We start from the raw sequence: 27,474 nt of genomic DNA on the forward strand, positions 1-27,474 counted from the left end.
GCACACAGGCAAGGGGGAGGAAACATGATGTCCTGCCTTGCTAGGGGAGGAGGGGCGAGCTCTAGAAAGCTCACGCAGCACGGACGCACTTTATTTATATGTGTACATATGTATACAGGCGGCTGTACAGCGCGGGGCCAGTGGCTCCCTTTGCTATGGGCCCGGAGGCATGGGGCAGGGCGCCCCTTTTTTGGTCGGGGCTGCTGGGGGCACAGCTTCAGCAGGGCACCGGGAAGTCAGCGCCACCTCAGGCTTGGTGGTGGGGACCAGGAGGGAAGCAGGTGGGGCTGCGGGCCCTGCACTGCTGGGTACATTCTTTGTTAGGGCTTGGGAGGGGGTCTGGGGCTCTGGGGAGAGCTTGGGAGAGGCAGGTTTGGAACGAGGCCCGCTCAGCGTGGTCCGCTCCTCCACCACCTCCAGCACCCAGCGCTCCCGGCCCCGCGGGGCCTCAGGTGCGGGAGGTGCCAGGGGTGCAGATTCCTGCAACCCCTTGGAGTCCACACTTGGGAGTTGTGGCACCTCAGCCTTGGCCCCAGACCGCACAGGCTCTACGACAATGGGCACCGGGGGCGTGCCTGCTTCGCCGGAGCTGCTGCGCCGGCCCGTCTCGTGTTCCTGCACCGGGCTGAGCGCCGCCTTGGCCACGGCCCTGGCCGCCCCGCCCGCGCCGTCCTCTGTCTGCACGCTCTGGTGTCGCGTGCCGCTGGCGTCCCGCTCCAGGGTCCGGCCCCCGGGGGTCGTCGCGCGGGGCGGAGTGCAGGCCTCGGCGCCACCCGGGGACTCTTTCTCCTTACTCGAAACCGGCAGCAGCGGGTCCGCGCCCAGGCTCAGGGGCGACTCCTGGCGGCCCAGGCGGCGGACGGCGACCTGCCGCGTCGCGCCGGGACCCTCGACAGGGGGCGTCTCGCCGTCCGACTCGGCGAGGCTATGCAGCGCTAGCTCGCCGTGGAAGTCCTTGCGGAAATCCGGGTGACCCACCTCGAGGCTGTGTTTGCGCAGCGCGCCCTTCTTGTCGGCGCCCAGCGAGGCTCCCAGCTTCTCCGCCGATTGCACGCGTTTAAGGAGTGGCGAGCGCGGGGGCTCGGCACTCTTAGGGCGCGGGCGCACCACTGGCGGCGACGAGTGCAGCTTGGCCGGAAAGCTCTGCGTCGTGTGAGAGCTGCCCACCGTGTGGCCCGGCAGCGGCGGCGGCGACGCCTGTGTCGGGGACGGCGTGTGCGCTAGCGGCGACAGCGGGATGTTGCCGGCCGACTTGCAGCGCGCAGAGCGGTACTGGCGGTGCAGCTTCGGCGACAGGCCGTGCAGCGTGCTGGGCCGGATGTGGTGCGAGGCCGACGACGCTGGCGAGTTGGGCGTGCTCGAGGCCGGCGAGCTGCTCTGGGACGAGGCGCCTGTGGACGGGCGAGAGAGGACGATGAGCGCCGCAGGCGCCGCCAGGGCACCGGCCCGCCACAGCGCGCAGCTCGGCCCCCGCCCAGGCTCAGGGCCTACCTAGGTAGGCGGAGTCAGGCGTGGAGCGGTAGCTGTGGGTGGGCGAGCGCGCCGGCAGTCCGTGCGTGGGCGAGCCCGGGAGGCTGTCACTGGACGACAGCGAACGGTTCAACGACGACAGAGAGCGGCTAGTGTGCAGCAGGTTCGACTGCTTCGTTATCTTGCGGAAGAGGGAGCTACGCTTCTTGCTGGAGGACAAGGAGGGGACCACCTTCCCTAGACCAGACTCCAGAGCTCCCGGCTCCTCCCACTTCAGGACTTCAAGGTACCTCCTGGAACCACCCACCCTTTCTGACCCCTCCCTCTTCAGCTACCACACAGTTCCAGACCAAAGAACTTCCTTTAGCTCCGTCCCACTTGGCTCCTCCCACCTCAGGTCTACCCGTTCCTTTCTGACCACTCACAGTCCAAGCTGGAAACACCCATCAAAACAGAACCAACCTTTTCTGGCCCCGCCCACCTGTCTAGCCCCTCCCTCTCCAACTAAACTCACCTGTCAGAATGGGAAGAAATTCACTGGGCTCAGCCAGGCTTATCTCAAATCCCCACTCACTCCTTGTCCAGGTCAAACCCACTGATCAAAACAGAAAACTCTCCTGGCTCCACCCACCTCTTCTAGTTCCTCCTACATATAAGGGAAGAAATTATTTCTACTGGCCTGGCATACTCATCCCAGATAGAAATCTCTTCTCCCGGCCCCTCTCAGTCGCCTAATACATCCGGCAAGGCAGAATCATCTCCTGGACGGCACCCTCTTAGTCCACATCTGCTGGCTCAGCTCTGCTCCCACAGTGCCTTTCCTTCAGCCTAGGAGCTTGGTACATCCTCCTTTCCTGACTCCTCCCGCTTTCCCAGCCCCTCCTTCTCTGTTGTCTTGGTTTTGCTCTTCACTTGGTGGCCCCGGCCACCTTTCCTGTGAATGTCCCTTCTCCTGTCCTCACCTATGCCTCTCCCACGTAAGCCCTGGCCATCGCTCATAAACTGGAGTGTTCCAGGGGCCTGCTGTTTATAGCCCCTCCCACTGCACTTGGCCCCACCCACCTCTCCTGGCCCTCCTTGGCAGAGGGCCGCTTGTTCCTCCGAGCCATTTTGGCCTTGTAGCTGCTGCGCCGCGCAGGGCCGATGCGAATGGAGGTATTTTCGAAGGGCGTGGTGGTCACGGCTACTTTGTTGCCACTCTGGGGGAAGAAAGGGGGAAAGTTCTCTGCTGGAAGCTGCTCTGGCAACTCCAACTCCCCGGGATCTCCCCCACCCTTCGCCCCACCCTCGCCCCAAGACAGTTGGCGCTCTCCCATGGACTCACCTTAAGGATCAGCTCGACGACCTCAGGATGCACCATGCCATGCACAGGCTCCCCATTCACGTGGGTGATGAGGTCCCCGGCACAGAGCCCTGCCTCCTGGGCTGGGCCCCCCTCCTCCACGTGCTGGGGATAGGGAGCCCCACAGGAGCAGAATTAACAGGCTTGGTAACAAGGAAAGCTCCCTAAGCTTATGTGCCAGACACCTAGCTCTGCAGGCACGGTAATCTTCATAACAGTTTATGAAATAACAGTTATTCTCCCCAGTTTACAAATGAAGAAACTGAGAGTCAGAAAGGAAAAGTTACAGAGGAGGGTCACAGAGGAGTCTCATCCAGGTTGCCTGGTTCCAGAGTTTGAGCTGTCCCTCACCCCTGGGGAGGGTGGGGGGTGTCTCTCTCCCCACCCCCACCGTAGAACACAGGCTCCACCCATTAGTGCTCACCCAGACAATGTGGTGTACACTGTATACATCTGAGTCACCCATGTAGACGCGGATAGCACGCAGTGTGAAGCCATACTTCTTGCCCGAGCGTTGGATGGTGATGGGGGAGCGAAGCCCACTGACAGCTGGCGAGTAGTCCCGACTCGGTGAGGAGTCCCGTGAGGACGGGTTGGAGGAGAGAGATCGTGGGGACATGGGGCTGGCCAAGGGTGAGCTTCCATGGGGGTCCACTGCAGACAGACCCATGGTCAGAGGTCAAAGCCAACAGACACAGGTCTCCCTGTGTCCGCTCCTCCCTCCTCCCAAGTCAAAGTCCCAGAGCTCTCACTGGCCCATCCCAGAGCCAGTCACTGTGGACAAGGAAAATGCACCTGGCACCAATGGGGGCAGCCCCTCCCCTGCCAGGCGGGGCCCAGTGTCACCTGCAGGGATCATGACAGACAAGGCAGTGGCCGAGGCTGACTTGATGACTTTGCCCCCGGTTCGAGAAGGCCGCTTCTCTACCACCGGGTCTCCTGACAGCTGCTGGTGCCGCGCCCGGCGCAGAACCAGGTCATTGGTGGCTCTCAGGCCTGATGGGTCCCCATCCTTCGAGGATGGGCAGAGGTCGCCTGGGCGTGGGCGGTCGGCTGCAACAGAGCAGATGGGTTAGGGGTCACTCCAGGGTTATAAACTTCTTGCACGCTGTTCCCTCTGCCTGGAATGCGCTTCCCACTTCTCTCCCTTGCTGGATTGTGAATTTCATGGGAGCAGGTAACATGCGTCACGAACAGCTCCTGACTCAGAGGAGTGCTCAAATACTTTTGTTGACTGACCATGGAAAACGGGTCTTCCTCATATTGATGAGAATCCCAGATTGGAGTGTGAAGAGTACACGAGAACTTGCATAAACAGTACAGGCTCATTGAACGCTCATATATGATCCCTGAGGAATTGGGGAAGGCGGCAGGAAGGGGCACTCACTGGCCTCCGGGTCCCCGGCGCTGGGGGTGCCATCCCCTTGAGCTGCCTCCTTGGGGGCCCGCGCATCCAGCGAGCCTGGGGGGTCGGAGCTGGGCCGAGCAGACCTGCGCAGCCGGGCCTCATCCTCGTCCTCCTGGGGGGCGCTGAAGCGGCTGGGCTCCAGCAGCGCCGAGAAACGGCGGCGCGCGCCCAACGGAGGACTGGCCTCCCCCTCCAGGAAGCTGGCCTCGGACGCCGAGAAGCGCTTGCTGCGCAAAGGGGGCGTGGTCAGAGGAGTTACTCCCCTTCGGGTCCAAAAGGACCCAAAAGGACCCAAACCCCAAATCCTGCCCCTGCTCACATCTCCGGGGAGCCCCCTCTCCAGGTCTTCTCGCGCAGGGTCAGGCCACCTAGGCCTTCCCGCTTGCCGGCCACCTTCTCCTCTGGGCCCTTGGCGCTCGGCTCCCGCTTGTTGGTCCCCGCTGCTGCCACGGGGGTCTTGGGCTCGTGCTGCGCCAGCTGCTCCATACTGCTATACACCTTCAAGGACGGATGAGTGGTGATGGAGGCAAGTCCAGCCCCCAGGTCCCGCCTTCCCTCCCGAACCAATCGAATTCCCGCTACTGGACCCGGCCAAACTACGCTCCGCCCCAGTAAAGCCGGGGGCCCAGCCCCCCAATTCTGGGCCGATCCCGACCACCTACAGTTCTTCAGTTCTGGCCCCACCCCACAAAATTAGGCTCCGACCTATTCTAGACCCTGCGCTGCCCAAGCCCCAAAGAATCTGCTCTCCTTCCTGCCCCGCCTCTCCAGGCCCCGCCCAGTTATGTGTGCCTTCGCCCAAGGCAGGTCCTGCACGCCCCCTACGTGCTGTTCCTAAAAGCGAGACGTTGCCCAGCCTCGCCAAGGCCTGGCCCAGCCCCCTCCATCCCCAGGCCCTGACCCCGCCGCTTCCAGATCTAGCCCCGCCCCACTGTGGGTCCTCATTTCCACAACTGTCCAGGCTCCCGTTAGATTCCACTCGATGCCAAAGGTCGGTTCCAAGACATCCAGCGAGGATGTCCCCCCGCCGCCCCCGCCCAAGCCTCATCATTCCCCGATCCTCACCGCCTCAGTAACTTCTCTAGTCTGAGACCTTGGGCCTGGACCCTGCTCCCCATAGCCTCCTCAGCCCCTGGCCACTTCAGGCCCACCTCCATCCCGTACTTAAACACAGGTCCCACCTCCCGACGGTCTCACCCCACCCCTATCCCCACCTGGCCTCACCTTGCTGAAGCGCGGGGAGCAGGAGGAGAACTGGCGGATCTCCACGGGCTCCTCCTCCGTCGTGTCGTCCTCGTCATAGGAGTTCACATGGTGATACCTGTCTGAGCGGGCTGGAGTGGAGGTGTGGGTCGTGACCACGGGCATGGGTCCACTCCTCAAATCACACCCCATCGGAGCCAGGTTCGGGTCCTGCAGCCCCGGCCACGCCCCTGCCCCTTTCTCGGATCAGATTTAGGTCCTTCCCCCTCGCTGGGTCCCCGTCCCACTCTCTGAGGCTTCGTCTAGCCCCGCCTCCACAGAGGCCACATCCCCAGATTGCACCGAAGGCTCTCTCCACCCTGGCTCCGCCTATGCCAGCCCAGGCTCTTGCCTCGTGCCGCGTCCTAGCACCGCCTCGTAACCTAGGTCCAGTCCCAGTTTTAGAACTTACTCCTGTCCAAGCCCCACCCCTACCCCAGCTTCCCTTCTTACCTTCTTCTCAGACTGAGCCCCGCCCCTATGCCAAGCCCCGCTCCCAACACAACTTCAGCCCTCTCCTCTCGTCTAAGGGGCTAGTCTCCTACCCAGCTGCGTCCCAGCCCAGGCCATATGCAAGCGCCCCCTCAAAGGATCCCACACCCTGTCCCCGCTCACTGTCAAAGTAGCTGGTGTCATCCTCGGACTCCAGGTGGGGGATGAACTCGGCCTTTTGCCTCAGCAGCCCTGTCCAATCCAGGTCTCGAAAGAAACTGTGCTGCTTCACCTCAAAGGCACCGCCTGGGGAGGAAGGGGTGTAGGGTGTAGGGGAGGGAATTCTTGCGACAGCTATGGCCAGCCAAGCAGCCCAGCTCCCCACCCATTTTCTGGCCCAGGGACACAGCACTGGGAGCCCTGCTCCCGGACAACAGACCCCCCAGCTCAGATTCTCTGTGACCCCTCACCTGCCCCTAGCCGGCCCAAGGGGTTGGTCTGCAGGAGGCTGGATATCAGGTGCTGGGCATCCGTGGGCAGGGCCTCGTCCCCCTCGGGCCACAGGATGTCATCTGCAGAGCAAGGTATAGGGCTGGGGTTCGCTTCTGGAGTCCATGAGGCCCTGGGCCAGCCCATGTTTCCGTGCCCCCGGCCTGCCCACCACGGAGGCACGCACCACTGATGACCTGTCCAAAGAGCTCTTCAGGTGTGTCTCCAAAGAAGGGCACGCAGCCCACCAGGAACTCGTAGAGAATGATGCCCATGGCCCACCAGTCCACCGGTTTGCCATAGCCCTGGCGCAGGATGACCTCGGGTGCGATGTACTCTGGGGTCCCACACACCTGGGGGCAGGACGTCAGCCCACGCCCTGGCCACAGGAGGGGCCTCCCGGGGGAGCAGTGCCCCCCGCCAGGCCCTGGGCCCCACAGTCCTGCCGGGTCACTCCACCCGAAGTGACCCCCACTCCCGCACACACACCTGTTTGTCCAGGAACTCCCGGGCATCCTTCTCAATGTGGCCCTCATATAGGTTGGTGGTTAGGCTCATAAGCCCCATCTTGGAGAGGCCAAAATCCGTAAGCTTGATGTGCCCCATGGAGGTGATAAGGAGGCTGCAGAAACAAACTGAGGTCTTAGAGGCCAGGACCATCCACTTCCCTCCTGGCCCTTCCATGCCAGGGCCTCCCGAGGGACAGGGAAGGAGTGATGGGAAAGGTCAAGGCTCACTTGTCAGGCTTAAGGTCGCGGTGCACGATGCCGTAGTTGTGCAAGTACTCGAGCGCCAGCACTGTCTCAGCGAAGTACATGCGGGCCATCTCCACAGGTAGCGCCCCAATGTTCTTCAGCAGGGTGGCGCAGTCCCCCCCTGGGGGTGAAGGAATAGGCCCATGTGAAGAGGGAGGTACCCCTGGCTCAGAGCTGAGCACTCAACATGCACCGTAGTACCGAGTCCCCATCTCACATTGCCCCAATTTTATAGCTAAGGAAAACTGAGGCTTCGATAGGGGTCTCCCTCTCCCCAGCTTGCACAGGGACTGCCCTCTACCAGGCTTCTCTTGTCCTCTTAGCCATCCTCCAATGTCAGTATAATCAGCTGATTTTACCCAGGAGGGGACTGAGACTCAGAGAGATGTTGGGTCATGCAGGGAGTTGACGGTGGAGGTAAGGTTTGGTTTGGGCCAAGGCTGCCTGCTTATCTACTGAGTTTAGGCCCTTGATCTGGAGTCTGAAACTTGAGGGTCCGGGGCCTTAATATATAAATTACTTGCCCCCACCAGATTTACTGCAAGCAGCATTCATATTTTAGTCTCCTTCGGTGTCCATTTCCCCTTTTTCTTACAAGGGTCAGATTTCCTTCCAGGTTTAATAGCTGGGTCAGCATGTAACCCAAGTTGCGCCAATGACTTTTCCCTATTTTTTCACAAAGATTACTAAGCCCATAGAATGTAAACCGGAATCTGTTGGATAGTAACCTCACTATATCAGGGCCTGTTTAAAGGGAAGTCCACAGAGCCAAAATATGGAGCGATTACTAATGACATGATTTGAGCACCTAGATACAGCCATTCCTGAAGGTGACCTGGATTTTTTCTATCACAAGTCAATAAATTTCTTTCTTTCCTTTTTTTTCTCTTGAGCCAGATTTATCTATGTCAGAAACTGATGAATCAGACTTGAAGCCGTGCCCTCTGCAGTGGAAGCACGGAGTCCTAACCACTGGACTGCCAGGGAATCTGAATTTGGGCACCAGATAATCCTGACACACACTTGTGCAGAGAATAAAGTGCCCATGTGGCCATGGTCTTCTTGAGCCTTATATCCCTTGTTGCCAACCTCACTATATGAAACAACCTTGTCTTTTTTGGCTTATTTTTCTTGTTTATTGTATGTTTATACAGACTTGAATGTTACCTACATGAGGGAAAAGTGTGTCTGTCTGGGTATCCACCAGCACCCAGCACAGCATGTGGAATGAGGGCGATGATGAGGGGACACCTGTTGAGTGACTGAATGTTCAGTTAAGGCTCGGAAGTGGCACAGTTGTATCCCTGTGAGATCATGTGTGTGTCCTAATAACCATAATACATGTCTGTTTGGATGATAGATGGATTAATACTGGGGATGGATAAACAGATGAAAAACCTATACATTGGTGGTTGGATGATTGGATGGATGGTAAATGGACAGATAAATTGATGGATGAATTGTGGATGAATAGATGGATTTAAATAGCTTGCTAGATAAAATGAGATAGCTGCTAGAATGGAGGTTTGGATGAATTAATAAAACTAAGAACAGTAAATGGATGGATGGAAAGAGGGATGGATAGCCGATGGATTAATAAATAGGTAAATAGGTATTGGTGGAGAGATGGATGGTAAGTAGTTAGGTGAATAAATAGATAGATGAATGAATGTCTAGATATAGAAAAAGATGGATTGATGGAAAACAGATGTACAATACAAGCAATGAACCCTAATATAAATTACGGACTTTAGTTAATAATTATGTATCAATATTTGTTCATCAATTGTAACCAATGTATCATACTAATACAAGATGTAAATAACACGGGAAACTTGGGGGGAGGGGGAAGCGAGTATGTGGGAACTCTCAGTACTTTCCAATCAATTTTTCTATAAACCTAAAACTGCTCTAAAAAGTGAAGTCTATTAATTTTAAAAAATAGATGTAGGGCTTCCCTGGTGGCGCAGTGGTTGACAGTCTGCCTGCCGATGCAGGGGACACGGGTTCGTGCCCCGGTCTGGGAGGATCCCACATGCCGCGGAGCGGCTAGGCCCGTGAGCCATGGCTGCTGGGCCTGCGCGTTCGGGGCCTGTGCTCCGCAAGGGGAGAGGCCACAACAGTGAGAGGCCCACGTACCGCAAAAAAAAAAAAAAAGATGTAATATAATATTGTAAATCAGCTATACTTGAATAAAATAAATAACGATGTAATGGATAAACAGAAATATGGATGGACAAACAGACGGATAATCAAATGGATGGATGGATGGAGAGATGGCACATAGATATATGGATAGAAAAACAGATGGATTAGCAAATGAATAGATGAAATGAAGGAAGGGTGGATAATTGGATGGATGTATCTATATTGAGAGAAATGAAGATAAGTCAATAGATGGCTGGATATAAATAAACAGATGGAATGGATGATCAGTGACTGGACGGATAAATGGTTGGATAAACATACAGGTGGCTAGTTAATTTGGTGACTGGGACTCAGGCAGGCCACCCCCAGCAGCCCTGACTAGCGAGCATCCCCTCATCTTCCCTGCAGCCCTGCAGGCAGCCACACCTTCCACATATTCCATGACCATGCAGAGGTGGCGCCGGGTCTCAAAGGAGCAGAACATGCCGACCACAAAGGGGTTCTCAGCGAAGGTGAGGATGTCGCGCTCCACGAAGGCCTGCTGGATCTGGTTGCGCAGGATCAGGTTCTGCTTGTTGATCTTCTTCATCGCGAAGCGCTGCCTCGTTTCCCGGTGCCGCACCAGGTAGACGGCGCTGCAGGGGGAGAGAGCGAGGACCGGCCATCACCTCCGAGACACCCGGCCTCCGCCACCCTCCCCCCGCCAGAGCCCCGGGTGGCTCACCCGTAGGCACCATTGCTTATGAGCTTGATGGTCTCAAAGTCATTCTCTCCAGGTGGTTTCTTAGCCTTGCTGCTTCGGCCCTGCAGGGGAAAGATGGAGACCACCCCATCATCATCATGAGACTGGCACTCTTGTTATTCCACCTAACACATGGGGAAACTGAGGCACAGAGGGGGTGGGTGTGTCCTTCATCCAAGTGCCACAGTGAGGGAGTAACAAAGTCAAGACGTGAACCCAAGACTGGCTGACCCTGAAGCCATATATTGATAACTAACTTCTCTCTATTAGGAAAGAAACATACAAAATGGCTAATCACTCTAATATATAAAGAGCTCTCAGACATCAACAAATAAACTAACAATTGAAGAGAAAAAATAGGCAAGATATGTGAATTAGAGTTAGAGCTCTTAACCATGTGAAAAAATGTTAAACCTCACATATAACGACAAAAAGGCAAACTAAAACTACACCAAGACACCATTTTGCACTCAGAAGATTGGCAAAAAAAAAAAAGAAAAAAAAATCCAAAAAGCTGACACTCTGTAGGCAAAGCTGTGGGGAAACAGATACTTTTATACCTTGCTGTTGGGAGTATAAATTGGTACAGCCCCCATGAAAGGTACTTGGGTGTATATCAGAATTACAAATGCATGTTCCCTTTAATCCAGCAATTTCACTTTTGAATTCATGCTACAAATATGCTTGCACATGTGAAAAATGACCTACGTACTATCCTGCTCATTGCAAGACTGGAAACAATCCATACACAGGAAATTGGTTAAATAAACACATGAGGGGATATAATCTAAAGGAATATTGTACCGTTGTTTTGTTTTGTTTTGTTTTGTTTTTGGCTGCATTGCGCCACATGCGGGATCTTAGTTCCCCGACCAGGGATCGAACCCGTGCCCCCTGCAGTAGAAGCATGGAGTCTTAACCACTGGACTGCCAGGGAAGTCTTGTACATTTTTAAAATGAGGAATATCTCTGTACACTTATTAGAAAGTTCTCCAAAGTATTTTGTTAAATGGGGAGGGGGATAAGGAACAATATTACTGTATGCTTTTGTGTAAAAAAGGGGACAAAATATAATCATATTTGAGGTAATAGGGATATGGGGGACAAGAGTGGGTATAAGATTTTTCACTGTATGTCTTTTTAAAAAATAATATTTATTTTTCTTAGGGACAAGAGATTTATTACATAAATATTTCACAAAAAGATCTATGAGATATAAAAATATTGGACTCTACACTCCTAAAAATGTAGCCCAAAAGAGTCTGACCACAAACATTGACAGAATTACGAAGAGAAATTACTCAAAACAAGAATTTAACACATGGCTCTCAGAAACTATCAGATCAATCCGGCAAAAAAAAAGATGAATAGGAAGATGGAAGATTTGAATCACTCAATTCACAAGTTTGATTGAATGGAATTACATAGGATCCTACAAACAACAATTAAAGATAAATACCTTTTTAGAGTTTTAGACTTTTGAGTGATGTCATTCCATTACCTATTCAAAAAATTAAACAAATGGCATGTATAATGAGATTCAAAAAATATGTATATATATATACATATATATATACATATATATATATGACAGATGTGTGTGTATGTATGTGTGAATTCATAGACACAATTTGAAACAAAAGTCACAAATCCAAATGCCTTCATGGGCCAGGCATACCAGGTGAGAGCCATGGGTGGCTGGGGTGTGGATACCCCATATCATAGGCTAGCCCCCACTCAATGTCAGCTGGTTCCATCACAGTATTGTCAGAACTTCTAATTTTTCAAAAAGGCACAAACCCAGATTCTAATTTTAATCTTCTGATTTCCATATTTTGTTTCACATTTTTGAAAACACTAGGCAGCTCAGAGAAAACACATGCATGACCATTATGGTGGGCAATCTCCACCAGATATGTGGAACATCTACCAAGTGTGGTTGGCCTGGGGGGTGGAATTATAGTAATTTTTACTATGCTGAGCTGTTAACACACAGAGACACTCAACCCACTCAAAACTCCATGCAGTGTTCCTCAAGAAATTAAAAATAGAATTACCATGTGACCCAGCAATTCCACTCCTAGGTATGTACCTAAAAGAACTGAAACAGTTGTTCCAACAAATACTTGTACACAAATGTTCACAGCAGCACTATTCACACAACAGCTAAAAGATGGAAACAACCTAAATGTCCATTGATGAACGATGGATAAACCAAATGTGGCCTATTTTATTCAGCCATGAAAAGGAATGAAGTACTGATTTATGCTACAGCAGGGATAAGCCTTGAAAACATTATGCCAGACACCAAAGGCCACAGAGTGAATGATTCCATTTATATGAAATATCCAGATTCAGCAAATCCATAGAGACAGAAGGATCTAGAAAGCAGATCAGTGGTTGCCAGGGGCTGTAGGGGAGGGAGGACGGGGAGGAACTGCGTAATGGGCACAAGGTGTCCTTTTGGGATGATGAAAATGTTCAGGAACTAGACAGAGGTAACGGCCACACAACATTGCGAATGTAGTAAATAACAATGTTATGTGTATTTTACCATGAAAAGAAAAAAGCCTACGGAGGAAGAGCTATTATTAACCCATTTTAGAGTTGGGGAAACTGAGGCTCAGAGTGGGGACCAAGAGGTCCACCCAGCCTGAGGACAAAGAGCCAGGAGGTGAGCCCCAACCAGTCGGGCCAGACCAGAGTGTTGCCTGCTGGGCCACCTGGCCTTACCTCAGAGAGGTCGTCCTGCTCAGGTGTGTTAGAGCCGCCACTGTCCTGTTCCTCCAGGTGTACCACATCTAGGAAGGGAATGAGAGTGAGTGGAGACTGGGGTCCCAGCTGGTTCACCCACAGTCCCCTGCACCCAGCAGCCAGCACCTGGAAAGGGGTCACGGGTGAGGCCCAGCTGGCGGATGATGTAGCGGGGGATGTCCGTCTTGACAAGGTGGCCCTCCTTCGCATGGCCCTCGGCTGCCTCCAGCAAGTGGTAGAACTCCTCGGGGTTGAATTCCTGAGGCAAGGCAGGGTGCGCTCAGGGTGAACTCCAAGGTGTCCCAGCCAACCCCTCCCCAGTCCCCCACCAACTGCCCCCCGCCCATGCCCAGCCCCCTTACCAGGCACTCCAGCAGCCTCGCTGGGCGTGAAATGATAATGAGCAGCTTCTTCACCAGCTGAGTGACAAAGGCCACCTCCAAGCTCTCGGAACGTTCATAGGCCTGGGGTGTGGGGCATAGTGGGGGTGTGGTTCACAAGTGCCTTTCCTGAGCCAGGCTTCTCTCCCATCCCCACAGGAACTGACAATACTGCTGCTGTGTTCCCATTTTACAGATGAGTAAACTGAGGCCCAGGCCACATGGTAAAAATAATCATTATTGTTACAGCAAACATGGTCCTAAAACCTTCACTCACTCAATTCATCTTCAAAACAGCTCTATAATCCAGGCAGAGTTAAAAATTCCTCTGCCTGGCATGCTCTCTCCTCAGATCCTTGCATGGCTTCCTACTTCTCCTCCTTTAGGTCTTTGCTCAGTTGTCAACTCCTCATGGAGGCCTGCCTTGACCCCTCCAATCCAAAATCACACCCCACTACCTGGTAGGACTCTCAATCGCCATTACTCTACTCTCCATTCCTGTTTTCTATCAAACAGGCCACATATTAATTTATCTATCATGCCTATCAAAGTCAGGACTATGGTGAGGCAAATGAGGCAGTCACCTTGGACACAAAAACCCTCAGTCTTCAAGATAACTAATATTTTAATGCACTATTTGAAAAATCAAAATTAATGCAGAAAAAAATGATAAGCAAAACTTATTTACTCTTTGGCCGTGAGGCTTGTGGGATCTTAGTTCTCTGACCAGGAATTGACAAGGGATTGAACCTGGGCCCTGGAAGTGAAAGCACCGAGTCCTAACCACTGGACCACCAGGGAATTCCCAGAAAAATTTAAATAAGGACAGGATCCCAGAGGGCTGGGCCAAACCATACTGGAGCTTGAATCAAAAGGAAACGTGTGGGACCATCTCTACATGTTTTTATGTTTTTCAAATGGTTAATCATTTTAATGAAAACAGTATTACTGATTAGTTCGTTTCCATTAAAACCAGGAAAGTTAAATTATAACAAATTTTGGTTTAATTATAAATAAAATATTTAAACTTAATGTTAAGTTTTAACATAATTTTTTTTCAACTTTTTCAATAATTAATGTTCTGAAGGGGGAAGAAAATCACCTGCCTCATCCTAGTCTCAGTCCTGATGCCATCTGAGGAGGTAGCATTTGAGTAAAGACCTGAAGGAGGTGAAGGATGTTAAATTCCTGCTTCCTGTTTGGGGGGTTGGGAGGGATAAATTGGGAGATTGGGATTGACATATACACACTATTGTATGTATAAAATAGATAACTAATAAGAACCTACTGTATAGCACAGGGAACTCTACTCAATACTCTGTAATGACGTATATGGGAATAGAATCTAAAAACGGAGTGGATATACGTATATGTATAATTGATCTGCTGTGCTGTACAGCAGAAACTAGCACAACGTTGAAAATCAACTATACTCCAATAAAATTAATTAAAACAGTGAAAAAAATAAAAGAAACTTTTAAATTATTACTGTGAATATCACCAAATTATGTGAAAATCTTGGTTATAACAATACAGTGATTTTGATGAAATAAAGGCAAAAGGTGCATTTTGTGAAATATATACGTATATATATAAATTCCTGCTTCCTCCGTCAGACCTAGAGCGGGGCTTTAGTCTTTCTCCTCCACCCTTCAATCCACACTAGCCCCTTGGCATGTGGCAGGCGCCCCCTGAGTGGATGTGGGATGAAGGAAAGTATGGGGCCATTGAGCCTGATTTGGGGGTTCGGAGCCTGAGGTGTGGCCGGCCTCCTGGTGCACTCACGTCCTGCAGCAGCTTCTCCAGGTTTTCCTGCAATTCGTAGAAGTATACGGTGGTGATGAGGCCGTCGCGGGACTTGGTCAGGCAGTCCCGGGCCAGCTCGATGATCTGGTGGTGAATGAAGCTGAGCACGCCGTCGGCCAGCGGCAGCACGCTGTCAGGTTCGTAGGCGCGGGCGAAATCGCGCAGCTTCTCTTCCATCTGCGCGGTGGCCTGTGGGAGGGACGGAGGCAGGGCCGGGATGCCGGCGCGGGGCTCAGCCCAGAGGCAGTGGTTGCCAAAGCCTGCACGGCGCGGCGCCGGCCGCCAGGGGGCGCGCGAGGCTAAAGCGAGCGAGGGCTCCGGGCGCCCCGCTTCCCTGCAGCCGCCCCCTGCCCCGCCTCACCTTCGGGAACCTCTCCTTGTAGACATGGTTCATCATCACGATCTCGTTGTCGTAGGAGGAGGGGGAGCGCCCGGGGCTGCGGAGAGAGAAGCCCATCGCGTCCAGCCACCTTCCTCCAAAACTGCAGACAGGCGTCTCGCAGGGCATGAGCCCCCAGACCCACCAGCTTGGACGGGGAGGGGGATGCAGGCCCACCTGAGGCTCCGCGAGCGAGGCCGCACGGCAGGGGAGCGGCGGCCACCATCCTCATCCGTGATGCTCTCGGTGCTGCCGAAGTGTTTGGAGAGGAAGTGGAGCTCGTCCACGGTGGGCTGGTAGGGCAGCTGGTGCAGGCGCTCCTGGGAGGAGCAGGAAGACTGGGGGGAGGGGCGGGGCCGGGGTCAGAGCCACCACGTTCCCCCACAGCTCGGGACCCTGGTCTGGGACCACCGCGGCTGGCGGGCCACTGAGCAAGGCCAGAATCTGGACCTGGCTTATGATCCTTGGATCCCAAGGCTCAGCTTGGGATTCCTGGCAACAGAGGGGGGGCGGGGGGCCAGGGACAGACACAGATGAGAACAGTGACACAGACATGAATGTGGCCCGAGGGAGCCTGTGAAAACCTGAGTCAAGTCTCATGCCTCCTCTGTTCAGAACTCTCCATGGCTCCCACCGTATTCATGGTGAATGCCTAAGTCCTCCCCACAGCCCACAAGGTCTTGCAAGATCTGATCCTGTCTCCTTGCCATCACCTCCTCCCACTCTCCCCCTCACCTGCTCTGCTTCAGCTGCACAGGCCTCCTTGATGGTCCTTGAACAAACCAGGCACACTAGTGCCTCAGGGCCTTTGCACTGACTGTTCCCTCTGTCTGTGACACATCTACTATGGATCACTTCTCCTTCAAGTCTTTGCTTTAAAGTCACCCTTTGGGAGGCCTCCTCTGACCACACGCATCATTCCCTCTCCTTGCCCCAACTCGTTTCTTCTTGCTGACTTCTTATCTCATTACTTACTACTGTATATCTTTATGACTTATTTGTTACTGCTGTCTGCTCCTCCAGGGCAGGGATTTGATTCTGTTTGGCCCCAGTCAGGGCCTGGCATGCAGTTGGGGCAAACACAGACCCACAGACATCAGTGGAGAAACACAGGGACAGCCACCAGATTCTGCAGGCAGGATGATCTTTTTCAACATGGTATCACTCACTTTCTTGCTTAAAACTCCCCAACCCATCATTATGTATTAATCTTTTCAGTGCACACAATCTATGACCTACAGAATCAGTAGGTCAGACTGAATTTTTAATTTAATTTAATATAAAGCAAAACAGCCTTTCTGTGGCTTCCCACTGCATTTAGAATAAAATCCACCTCACGATCCTGGCCAAGAAGTCCCAGCATGAGGAGGGTTGCTGCCTGCCTCACCTCCATCCCTCCACTTCCAAACCAAAGTTCCAGCCACACAAGGCTATTTTCACCTTTCTAAATGTGAAAAGTTCTCTGTTGCCTCTGGGAGTTTGCACATGCTGCTCCCCTTTGCTGAAACACCCTTCCCTGCCTTCTTCCACCTGCCAACCCCCTGCTGATCCTTTGTCTTGGCTTCAATGCCACCTCTTCCAGGAAACCTTCTTTGACCCTCCCTCCAGCTCAGTCAGGTGCCTCCCCTCTGCTATCATCCCCTTGCCTTATGCTACCCCCCATCACAGCTCTGACCACCCCAGCACCCCAAGTTATAAATGCCTTCTTACTGATCTGTCTCCTCCCATGAGGGCTTTGTGAATCCTTGGGCCCAGACCCAGCTTGTAGAGCCCCACACACATGACAGTCATGTGATAAAAGTCTGCTGAACATCATACCAATGTATGGATGAGCGAACCAGAGAGACATGTAGAAAAGAGGGCAGATGGAGAGAGAGAATTTGGGTACTGCAGTGGGGGAGCAAATGGGCTCTGGGTGAAAGGGGTGTGCCCTGGCCAGCTGCAGACACTTGGGCAGTTGGCTTAATACATGAGCCTTAATGTCATTACCTGAGGTAAGTAAAATAAGTAAGTAAAATAAGTAAATAAGTAAAATAATTAAAATAAGTCCGAGGTAAGTAGGACCCCCAAGAAGATATGTTGAAGATGGAGAACAGGACCTTGGAGGGGACTTGGAACTCACTAAGAGATGGACAGATGACACCCTCGGAGAGCAAGAGAAACCCAAAGCTCTCATTTAGGCCAGTCCAGCCGGCCCCCCGTGGCTCCCACCCACCGGCCCCGCCTGCCACACTCACCGAGACGGTGGAGCTGGGCGTGTTGGTGCCATAGCCAGACGAAGGGAGTGAAGCCAGAGACCAACGGCGTCCGTCCGCCCTGGAACCCAGCCGACATGCTCAGAGGCCGCCAGGCCCCACCAGACAGCCCCATTCCTCAGAGTGTGAGAGAAACCACTGGCCATGGCCAGAGCAGGAGGTGGGGGAATATATCTGCACTCTGAGATTCCTGAAGTCCCTCAGGGTCAAGGAGGTAAAGAGGAAGTCTTCCAGCCAGGTACCTGGGACCTGGAGCAAAGATCAGTCTTCTCTGCTCCTTCCCATTTATACTCCTCTCCTGTCAACCTCATGCCAAACAAGCCCCCAAAGTGAAAAGCCCACTCAAGGAAGTCATCCCAGAGGGACCCCAAAAGATGACCGCTAGAGGACCCCCATGAGAAAATTCTCAGAGGAAGATCACTTGGGTCTTTTCAGAGAAGAAATATTCCTTCCTCATACACACACACACGCTTGCTCCCATAGACACAATCACTCTCACGGCTACATCCATTAGTACTACTGTTACTAGTACGGTTGAGTTCACACACTGAAAGTCACACGCATTCACACCACGTGACTCTTCAACACAGACACTCACATGCGTTCACTGTTCCATACATGGACCCAAATATCACATGTTTCCAGGCTAACACACAATCATACATGAAAAAAGAGACGTACACTCACATATAGACATATATACTTACAGAGACCTGGTACTCATACACTCTGACCTACACACACACTCCCCCACACAGTCTAGACTTTCACATTCACGTGACACACATTGAAGACACCCTCACGCAGTCAGTCACACATTCAAACTCTCAGAGAGCCACACACTCATTCACACTCCCACACAAATTACGTATTCACATGGAGACACACATGGAGGTACATGTTTCCTCAGCTATTCACACACACATTTACAACCCTAGAAGCACACAGTCACACACGTTCACTCTCACACGCTGATACACACCCACGGATACAAAGACAGGCATGGGCTGCCTCCCATATTCACAGCCTCACAAACTCACACACATCCCCATCAGCACACAGATTGCACACTCACGTGGACACACACTCCCATGCACTGGAATCCTCTCTCCAGGCAGTGACCTCGCTCAGCTCACCTGCTTCCCAGCTCACCCTCCATGTAGGTAACCACATCCGGCCCAATCTTGGAGCCCTTTTCTGGCTCCCTATTGCCCTCAGCTGAATTCCACGGTCGAAGGGAATCCCCACTCTTCCAAGGGAGCCGTCCTCTGTCCCCACAGTCTCCTGTGACTTGCACCCCACAGCTTTCACCAGCCTTTGCGGTGACCTGCGTTGCCTCCCCAACTCAACTCCAAGGATAGAGAAGGGATGTGGTTCACCCCATATCCCAGGTCCCAGAACACAGCAGTTGTTCAGACGCTTTTAGAATGAATAAAGTTCAAAAAAAAAGAGACCCACCCAAACACCCTGGTGACTCCTCAAAGATTCCCCCTCAAAATTCAAAGAATCTCTCTCCCCCAATCTCGACAAAGCCCCCCAGAAAATTCATCTAAGGGACACTCCAGAAACCCACAGAGACCCCCGGATGGAAACCTGAGATTTCTCCTCTTGGGCCCTCGAGAAATAGCCCTAGGGGCCCTCCCCAACGTCAAGGACCAAGTCCTTCGATGGGCATCAAGCAGTCTGCGCTTGCGCACTTCCTCCCTGCTTCCCTGTCCTGTTGCTATGGAAACGCCTGGCCTGGAGAGCGAGGCTTGGGAGACTAAGACCCAGGCCCCATAGCGCAAGCGCTTTCACTCGGCGGCAAAGGAAGCCCCGCCCCTTCCGTGGTTCTGAACTGGTGGTTGGTCCCGCCTTCTTATAGGTCCCGCCCCTAAGACTGGGTGCCTGTTCCCGCCAGGACGTTGGGGCACTCTGCGGGTCCCGCAGGCCTGACTCAGGTGCAATTAGAAGGGGAACAGATGGTGGCCCAGACGGTGGGTAGGGAGGGTATGGCCAGGGTTCTGGGGCCCTGGGGAGAGGGACTCACCTTCGGGAGGAGGCGAAGGAGAAATGGGCGGGGGTGTTGGGGGAGAAGTTACGGGGACTGTCCAGGGGACTGCTACCTGTGGCGGAAAGAGAGGGATCTTCAGGCTTGGGATAGAAGGCAATCCCATCAAACCTCCTGATCCTCAAAGCGGGTTCCAAACAGCAGCTTGTCCCCTCTTTAGTCTAATCCCACCCACGTATGGGTGGACCGCTCCCCCTAGCTGTGGCCCTGCCTCTCAAAATGTTTTGGCTACCGAGTCAGCCCAGCCCCTCTCCAGGCCGATTCCGTCTTTTTCGGGGTGGCTCCGCCCCTTAGGTATGGCTCCTCCTTTCTGCTCCATCCCCTTTCCAATCAAGCTCCTCCTGGGCCTCCGCCCACAAATGCCCGTCCCCCTGCGGACCGGCCAAGCCAACACAAGGATGGCTCCGCCCCTTGTCCAATCCCGGTCCTCTCCGTCTAGACTCTGGACCACCACTCCTGTGGCATGGACACACCCCTCGCCTGTGACCACGCCTCCTCTAGTCTGGCCCACAAACCCACCACCTGTCTCACCCAGGTGTCCAGGCAGTGGGGAGTGGGGTCGCGGCAGCGTGGGCGAAGTGCTGGTCAGGATGAGACTTTTCCGGTTACTGGTGCGGCAGCTGCGGGGAAGGCGAGGCAAGGGACCGGACCCGGCCGTAGCCCAGTGAGTTTGTGGACCCAACCCGCAGCCCTCCCATCTCAGATCCCCACCTGTCTCCCAACTGTGTGTGCTTGGATGTGCTCCCAAAGGACTGCTCAGAGGAGGAGGCAGTGGAGGCCTCGGTAGGACTGTGTATGGGAGGTGATGCGTATGTGTTGTGTATGTGCAAGACTCCTGGTGTGGATCATGTGTGACCATGCATGGCACAGTGTATCAGTCAGGGGGTGATAGTCATGTCCACGTGATACTAATGGAGATACTGAGTGTCTGTGTGTCTTTGGGTCCTTGCGTGACATTCGCTGTGTGTATCCAGGTGTGGCACCCGTGTGTGAATTCAGCATTGGGAGCATCCTAGTGTGATATCATGTGTGACAGTCCTTGGGTTTATCTTGTGTGACATGACCTGTGGCTTTGTGTGTCTATATGACACAGTGTAACGCCACTTGTCCATGACTAGATGTGCCCCTGTGTGCTGTAAAGTGTGAGTGATGCATGATTTCTGCTACGTGTCTGTCTTTGTGTAGCAATCTGAGTCTGTATGAGATACTGTCCTTGTGTCTGAGTGTGACATTAACCATGTGTGTTCCCGTGTGGCATCTACTGTGTGTGAGTTTAACACCCTGTGACACTGGGCACGTCTGAGCATACCACTGTGTGTGACATGGATGAAAATGAGTGGAAACCTGTGATGTTGTGTGTGTCTCCGACTCTGCAAGATTCTGTGTCTGTTATTCTATCATCCGTGTGGCACAACATATGACATGCTTAGGTGATATCGTATATTGTGCCATTGCACGGATGTCATTGCCACACATGTGTCTGTGTGCATTTCAGGTGGTGTGGATCACCAGGCATGTGACATCTTACAGAGTGTACACTACACTGTGCCTGTGGGCTTACTTGTCTGTGTGATGCTGCGAGTGTCCTTGTGTGTCTGTGCGTGCCTCTGACCTATGGCCACCATATGGCTGGGTACGCGTGGCGGCTCCCGGGTGTATCTGGGACACTAGGGCTGTTGTGTGTGTATGTGTGTGTGACATCATGTCCTGAGTGACGCTGTGTGTCACTATTTTTCGTATGAGGCTGTGTTCTTTGGGGGGCGGTTGTGCTATTATAAAAGCCCCCCCTTTCATTCTGCCCCTCAGGATCCCAGCTTCCAAAGAGGGACCCTCCAGCCCCTCCATTCTCTTCGCACACACCCCCCTCCCCGGCTCAGTGACTGAGCATATTCGCGCGGCCAGAGCACGCGGCATGGGGGTGGGGGGAGGCCAGGCTGCGGCTATTGTTCTGAGGGTGCTAAGCCCCCCACCCTCCCCTTCCCCTACCCTCACCGGGCTGCCGGAGCCCGCAGCGCCATCAGACAAAGGCGCCTCAATCCCCCACCAGGCGCAGCCCCCTCCCCCCGCGGCGGTCCTTTCTAGCGTGCAGTCCCCCCAGCCTCAGCCCACACTGCCCCCCATTCAGCCCCATCCCTGGCAGGAAGGCGCGAGCGAGCACCTCTGGCGCAGCTGGACCGGGTGCAGCATCCCGGGCCCCGCCCTGCAGCAGCAGCCGGAGGGCGGCTTTGGGGGAAGGGCCAGGTCAGGGTCTGAGGGATCGGGGGTCTACCTCTTGGTGCGACGGAACATACTGCCGCCAGGGAAGGAGGGCATCGAGAAATTGGAAAGCGCGGTCCAGAGAGAGTCAGACATGACCCGGCGGCGGCGACATGGTGGCAGGTGCGGCAGCGGCGGCGGCGCGGGGAGCAAACGCGCGGGGCGGAGGCTGGAGCCGCAGCGGGCAGGGTAGGGCGGGGGAGGGGAAGGCCTGCGGCTGCCGCTAGCCAGGAGGGGGCGCTGCAGTGCACCAGCGCGCCTGGCCCCGCCCGCGCGCCCGCCTGGCGCCCCCACCCGGGCCGGAGAAGGGGCGGCCAGCCCCGCGCGTTTCTCCCCAGGGCTCACCTGCTGCTTTTCCGGGGCAGGGGCAAATCTTTCTGGAAGGCAAAGAAGCAAAAGGATAGAGGTCAGCGGGGACCAGCAGCCACTGCCCAAAAGCCCTGTCAGCCCACTGGAGGGGTAGAGGTGGGATGGGACAGGTCCTTCATCAGCATGGTCACCTGCGCCCTTGGCCATGAGGTGAGGGCTGGGCTCCTAGGGGAAAAGGGTACCAGGGTGATTCCTCTCCCGACCCCCAGAGGCCAGCAGAGGGCCCCCTATAGGACTCCTGAGCTGGCGTCTCAGTATGTGTTTGTGCAAATGAAAACATCCAGGAGTCGTTATTTGAAAAATATTTCTTGAGCACCTACTGTATGACAGGCCCCGTGCTAGGCACTGGGGACACAGCAGTGAATGAGACAAAAATCCTGCCCTTTGGGGACTAGCATTTAAAGGAAGGAAGCAGACAACCAAGATTAACATAGAAGTGAACGAAATAATTTTAGACAGAAATAAATGTTATGAATAAAATTAAGCAAGGTGATGTGATGGAAAATGGCTAGGAGGGGGACATGATAGTTACAGAGGTCTGCTCTGTGGAGATGATTTTTAAGTTTGTTGCTGAAAAATAAAAGTCAGCCCTGGGAGGCTCTGTGGAGAGAGCATTCCAGGTAGAGGGAATTGCAAAGGCCTGGAGGTAGGAATAAACTTGGCATGCTCAAGCATGAAAGGGTGAATGACTGGATGAATGAATGAATGACTCCTCCACACCTCAATGGTTCTACCCCACTCTCAATCAGATTCACAGAGTTGGGGTGGGGATAGTTAGGGTGGCTCAAACTGAGATTTGACATGGGAATCAGGTGATGGCTGGGTGGTCTTTTTCGGTAATGGCAGTGATAATAATTGGTAGGTATTGGGACTTCCCTGGTGGTCCAGTGGTTAAGACTCCGTGCTTCCAATGGAGGGGGCGAAGTTCAATCCCTGGTCACGGAACCAACATGCCACACGGTGTGGCAACAACAAAAAAAGTTAGGTATTAACTCTGTCCACATCACAAGAAGGTTGCATTCTGTTTGTCAAGTACACAGGAAACCACTACAGGGACCAGAAATTACAGAGGTCTGGACCCTTTTCTGAGAGCGCTGGGGAGAAGGGGCATCACCTTCCACCCAGTTCTGTGTCCACAGGCTAAGGTGAATAAAAGGGATTGGGTAGGGCTGCAGGCAGAAAGATTCAGGTTAGGGTTCCAAAAGCCCTTTGGTGGGGACTCCAACCAGGGAGAAATGAGGAGTGTTCTAGGATTTTTCTAGAATCTCTGATAGCAGAAAGCCCTGGGTTCAAATCCCAGTTTTGCCACTTATAACCTTGGCAAATGACCTTCCGATAGTCCATTCCTTCTAGAGGATTCTGTCAGATGATGCAGGTGCCTAGCACCTTAGTATGGTGTCTAGCATATAGTAAGTGCTCAATAAATGTTAGGTCATAGGAACAGGAGTTATTGTGGATGGACATGCTGCATGGCAGAAGATGGGCTAGAGGGACCTCACACTCCCATGTACAGAGGACAGAAGGATGGTCGGCGTCAAAAGGAACACTGTCCAGATTGGCAGCTCTGCCATCCTGAGCCAGGGGTGACCGGAAATCTATACCAGCTTTTCCTTCTGTCTTTGCAGGATCAGCTTGAATGAGCCGCCCCTTGGACAAGCCCCTTGGACGGCCCGGCCAGGCGGCCACAATGGCCCAATCAAAATCAAGACCTGGATTTTCCCGCCACGGAGCCCGGTACTCCAGACTCGGGTACAATGGGCCTAGGAGGGTGAGCCCCAGGGGGACCTTTAAGTGCTACCTAGAAAAGTCCTCGACTCTAGCCCCATCTGCTAGCATCCCTAAACATTTTAGGGTCGAAGAAAGGGGCAAGGTGGAGAGGTAGAGGATTTGGATCCTTGGCGTCCGTGTAAACAGACGCCACTTCCATCCCCAGCTGCAGAGCTGCTCTGCCCAGCGGATTCTGCATCTCTTCGTGATTAACGGACCGCCCTGTGGCCGGGGCATTCGAACTTAGGTTGTTGTACGATCCCAACTGTACACAGGGGACCTTGGGAGCTCCGTGGTTGTGGGACAGCTCCTAAGGGGTTGCACCAGTGTGTGAGAGTGTATTCAGGCTGCGAAGTGGTTAACCCTGCCAGAAGGGAAGAGGTTCGGGCAGGACTTCGGTGGAGTAGCTCCCTCGGCCTAGAAGCCTGGGGAAGGATGGGTGGATGAGTGGGAGGATCCCGGGTTGGGGGCGTGGCCTTGCGCTGGAGAGCTAAGTCCCGCGTGGCACTGAGCCAATAGGAGTCGGCGCCGGCCCAGGGGGCGGGGACACACCCCATGCAGGCTCCGCCCGTTTCAGCCCTTTTCTGGGGACCCGACGGCGCGGACCCAGTCTAACTGCTTCAGCACTTGCTCTGGTTTTACAGCAGCTCCCTCCCTTTTTTCAGAACCCGTTCTCCTAACCCAGCCCAGGGAAAGGAAGGAAATCCGAGGAAGACCTGAAGAGCCCATCTGGGCTCTGGTTAAAACTCAGGTCTGGCTCCAGCATCATCCAGACGCCAGGGAAGTCCTTCCTGCCCTCTGAAATGGCCCCATCCAAAAATGGACGAGGTCCCTGGGTGATGGTTTGAATCCTCTCCTTCTCTTTCCAAGCTCCAGGCTAGGGATGTAGCCTGAGACTGGGCCCATTCTAGGCTTTATATAAACTTCTCCAGACTACCTAGCTCGGGGCTGCTTCAAGGAGGCTCAGAAAGACCAGATGCCAGGCAAACCTTAGGGTGAAGCTCTCTGGGGTTAGTTTGGGGCCAACACCGAACCCCCGTATTAACCCTTAGAAGTGCATGCTGCAGACCGAAGAGAACCCTTCTCAGCTTCAGAATCCCCACCCATCTAGGATGTGGGAGTTCCTGATGCCTGGATTTGTCCCCGACTTCCCCACACTCCACAGCAAACCTCAGTGTCCCACTCCGCGCAGTGGACCCACGTCTCCTGCGCCTGCGCAGCCTAGAGACCAACATCTTCTAAGGCTGCAAGGAGCTAAAAATCGCTCCCGCCCACCCACAAGCTGGGCTGGACTTGAGGATCGCGGAGTGGGGGTGGGGGGGGGTAGTGTTGTAGTGGAGCGGGGTGGAATGAAGAGTGAGGAGGGAGGCTGTCTAGATGCCTGTCCAATTAGGGCAGTAGGAAGAATCCTGGTGGCCGAGCAGGTGCGTGGAGGTCGCAGGGGGTCGGCATGCCTCAGGAAGGGACTCCTGAGGTGGTGAGGGGCGAGGCTGCAGCACAAACATGTTTACCACTGCTGCGGCGCCGGCAGCCCCGAGGGGCGCGAGCCCTGGGGCAATAACTTTGTTCTGCGCCCCCTCACCCCCAGCCTGGCTGGGCACCAGGGCAAAGACCTCGATCCCAGCCCCTTCCGCCTCTGACGGGCCGGGAGCCCCTCGGGTTATCCTCGAGGGGAGCGCTAGGCTGCATCCCCCTCTGTCAGATCCCTGGATCCCCGGGCGGCCCCTGAGGGGCGGGGTCCCCAGCGCGGCGGGACGCGCGGCCACCGCGTTCCCCCTAGGTAGAGTCCCGAGGCCATGGGAGAGGGCGCCTGGGCCAACCCTGGCGTAAGTTCTCCCGCCTCCTGCCGGGCCCCGCCCCAGGGCGCCGACCCCTTCCCCTCCACCCGGGGCCAGGGCTGCCGAGTACCTGCAGCCTCCGGCGACGAATCAGGCCCGAATCGTCCATGGCGGCGGCGGCAGAGGCTTCGGCCCCGGGGAGGGAGGTGGGAGGCGGCGGCAGGGGCGGCGGCGGGAGGAGGGAGGCGGGAGGCGGGAGGCGGGAGGCGGGAGGGAGTGAGAAGCCGCGGGGACCGCGGCGGCGGCGGCGGCGGCGGCTGGGGGGGGGGGGGGGGGAGGGGGCAGGGAGGTGGCGGGGGCGGAGCAAAGTGGGGCGGACCCGGCGTCGTCACTGCGTCTGGGCGCCCGAGCCCGGCCTCGGCCAAGGCTGCCCGCGCTGGGGGCGGGGGGGTGGCGGCGGACAAGAGGGGGAAGGAGCCTCCAGATGCCCCCAGGGAAGTCAAGCTACCGTGAGACCCCTGTAGAGACACGCCAGGGGAGAGACATGCCCATGGGTAGACTCCCAACCCAAGAAACACCCCAAAGGAGACATTCTCACTAAGATATATTCCCTATGCAGACAACCTCCTCCCCGCAGTGACCCCCTCAGAGAGACACATTCCCACGGGGAGGTAGTCTCCATAGGGAGGCCCTCTCCAATCAGGAATTCCTCTCACCCTGAAAATCATTTCTAAAACAGATGGTCTCTGAGGGGTGACGCTTCCTCTCAAAAGCCCACCCTCCAAAGAGGAGACATTTTCGTAGAGAAAGATCCCCGCGGGTGATATTTCACTTGGGGAGCTTCGTGAGGCTACCCTCAGTGAAAGACCCCACGAAAGCCATATTCTCTATGGGAAATTGTCCCCACCCACGAGACCTCACATCCCAAGGAGATACACTCTTACAGAGTGTGTATTTGCACTGAGGAGACCCGTCCTTACGGGAGAAGCCCCCTCCGAAAATCATTTACATGCTTATACCAACCCGCTTCCCTAGCGATCCCCTCCCTCATCGTCAGGATTAAGAAGCCAGGCCAGGCTGGGCCGTATTTATAGGAACGATTAGCTGGTGGTTGGGGAAGAGGGCAGCCGAAGCGATTTTCACCACTCCCCCGCAGTGTTCCTGCAGCTGAGGCCAAGCCAACCATTGCTTCCCCTAGTTGTAGTGAAAAGCGTCGGAGACCTCCCCACGCCAGTCTTGGCACTGGAGGGCATGGTGGGGTGGGGGCTTCCCAAGGGTCTCAGTCCATAACTGTCCCGAAGACCCTGGAGGGCGCGGTCACTGGGCGGGAGCGACCCCTGCCTGTCAAAGGGGGCTACAGCGAGGTCTAGGTCCCGGTGTTCCCCAGGCGCTTGTCTGCTCATCTCTGCGCCTTTGCCTGAGTTGTCTCGGTCTGTTTCTCTCTGTCTCTGTCAGCACGTTCGTGTTGCCATCTCGCTGAGTCTGTTCCTCGCACTTCTCTGTCCAAGGCCGGGAAACCGCTCTTGCCGCGCCTTCTCCCGCCGGCTGCTGCGGGAGCTCTCCGTGGTGCTGATTTCTAGCGCTCCAGTCCGTAGTGCTGAAATATGAGCTCAGGTTGGGGGCGGAGGTTAGGGAAGGGGAAGGGTTGTCAG

General features: G+C 54.6%; 1 protein-coding gene across 2 annotated transcripts; it reads right to left on the reverse strand.

The window, feature by feature from the left end:
• Window positions 1–77: 77 nt before the first annotated feature.
• MAST1 (microtubule associated serine/threonine kinase 1) lies at window positions 78–25,991 on the reverse strand. 2 transcript variants are annotated; one of them, XM_032628946.1, is made up of 27 exons: window positions 25,953–25,991; window positions 22,254–22,285; window positions 20,184–20,272; window positions 19,632–19,728; window positions 17,585–17,663; window positions 15,525–15,685; window positions 15,330–15,405; window positions 14,948–15,157; window positions 13,145–13,246; window positions 12,909–13,041; window positions 12,762–12,829; window positions 10,011–10,090; window positions 9,713–9,921; window positions 7,121–7,259; window positions 6,873–7,005; window positions 6,571–6,736; window positions 6,365–6,466; window positions 6,078–6,200; window positions 5,445–5,554; window positions 4,540–4,718; window positions 4,200–4,447; window positions 3,659–3,865; window positions 3,237–3,466; window positions 2,795–2,917; window positions 2,533–2,669; window positions 1,492–1,679; window positions 78–1,391 (listed from the first exon to the last, which is right to left on the reverse strand). In XM_032628946.1, exons 1-27 carry the CDS (start codon window positions 25,989–25,991, stop codon window positions 154–156), a joined length of 4,698 nt encoding a protein of 1,565 aa, XP_032484837.1. In that variant the 3' UTR covers window positions 78–153. The 2 variants fall into 2 exon arrangements, with proteins under 2 accessions (XP_032484837.1, XP_032484835.1); XM_032628944.1 differs by lacking the exons at window positions 22,254–22,285; window positions 25,953–25,991 and adding an exon at window positions 21,922–22,004 and having other exon boundaries at window positions 19,632–19,707.
• Window positions 25,992–27,474: the final 1,483 nt, after the last annotated feature.

The sequence above is a fragment of the Phocoena sinus genome, chromosome 3 (genome assembly GCF_008692025.1).
Source record: "Phocoena sinus isolate mPhoSin1 chromosome 3, mPhoSin1.pri, whole genome shotgun sequence".
Taxonomy (NCBI): Eukaryota; Metazoa; Chordata; class Mammalia; order Artiodactyla; family Phocoenidae; genus Phocoena; species Phocoena sinus.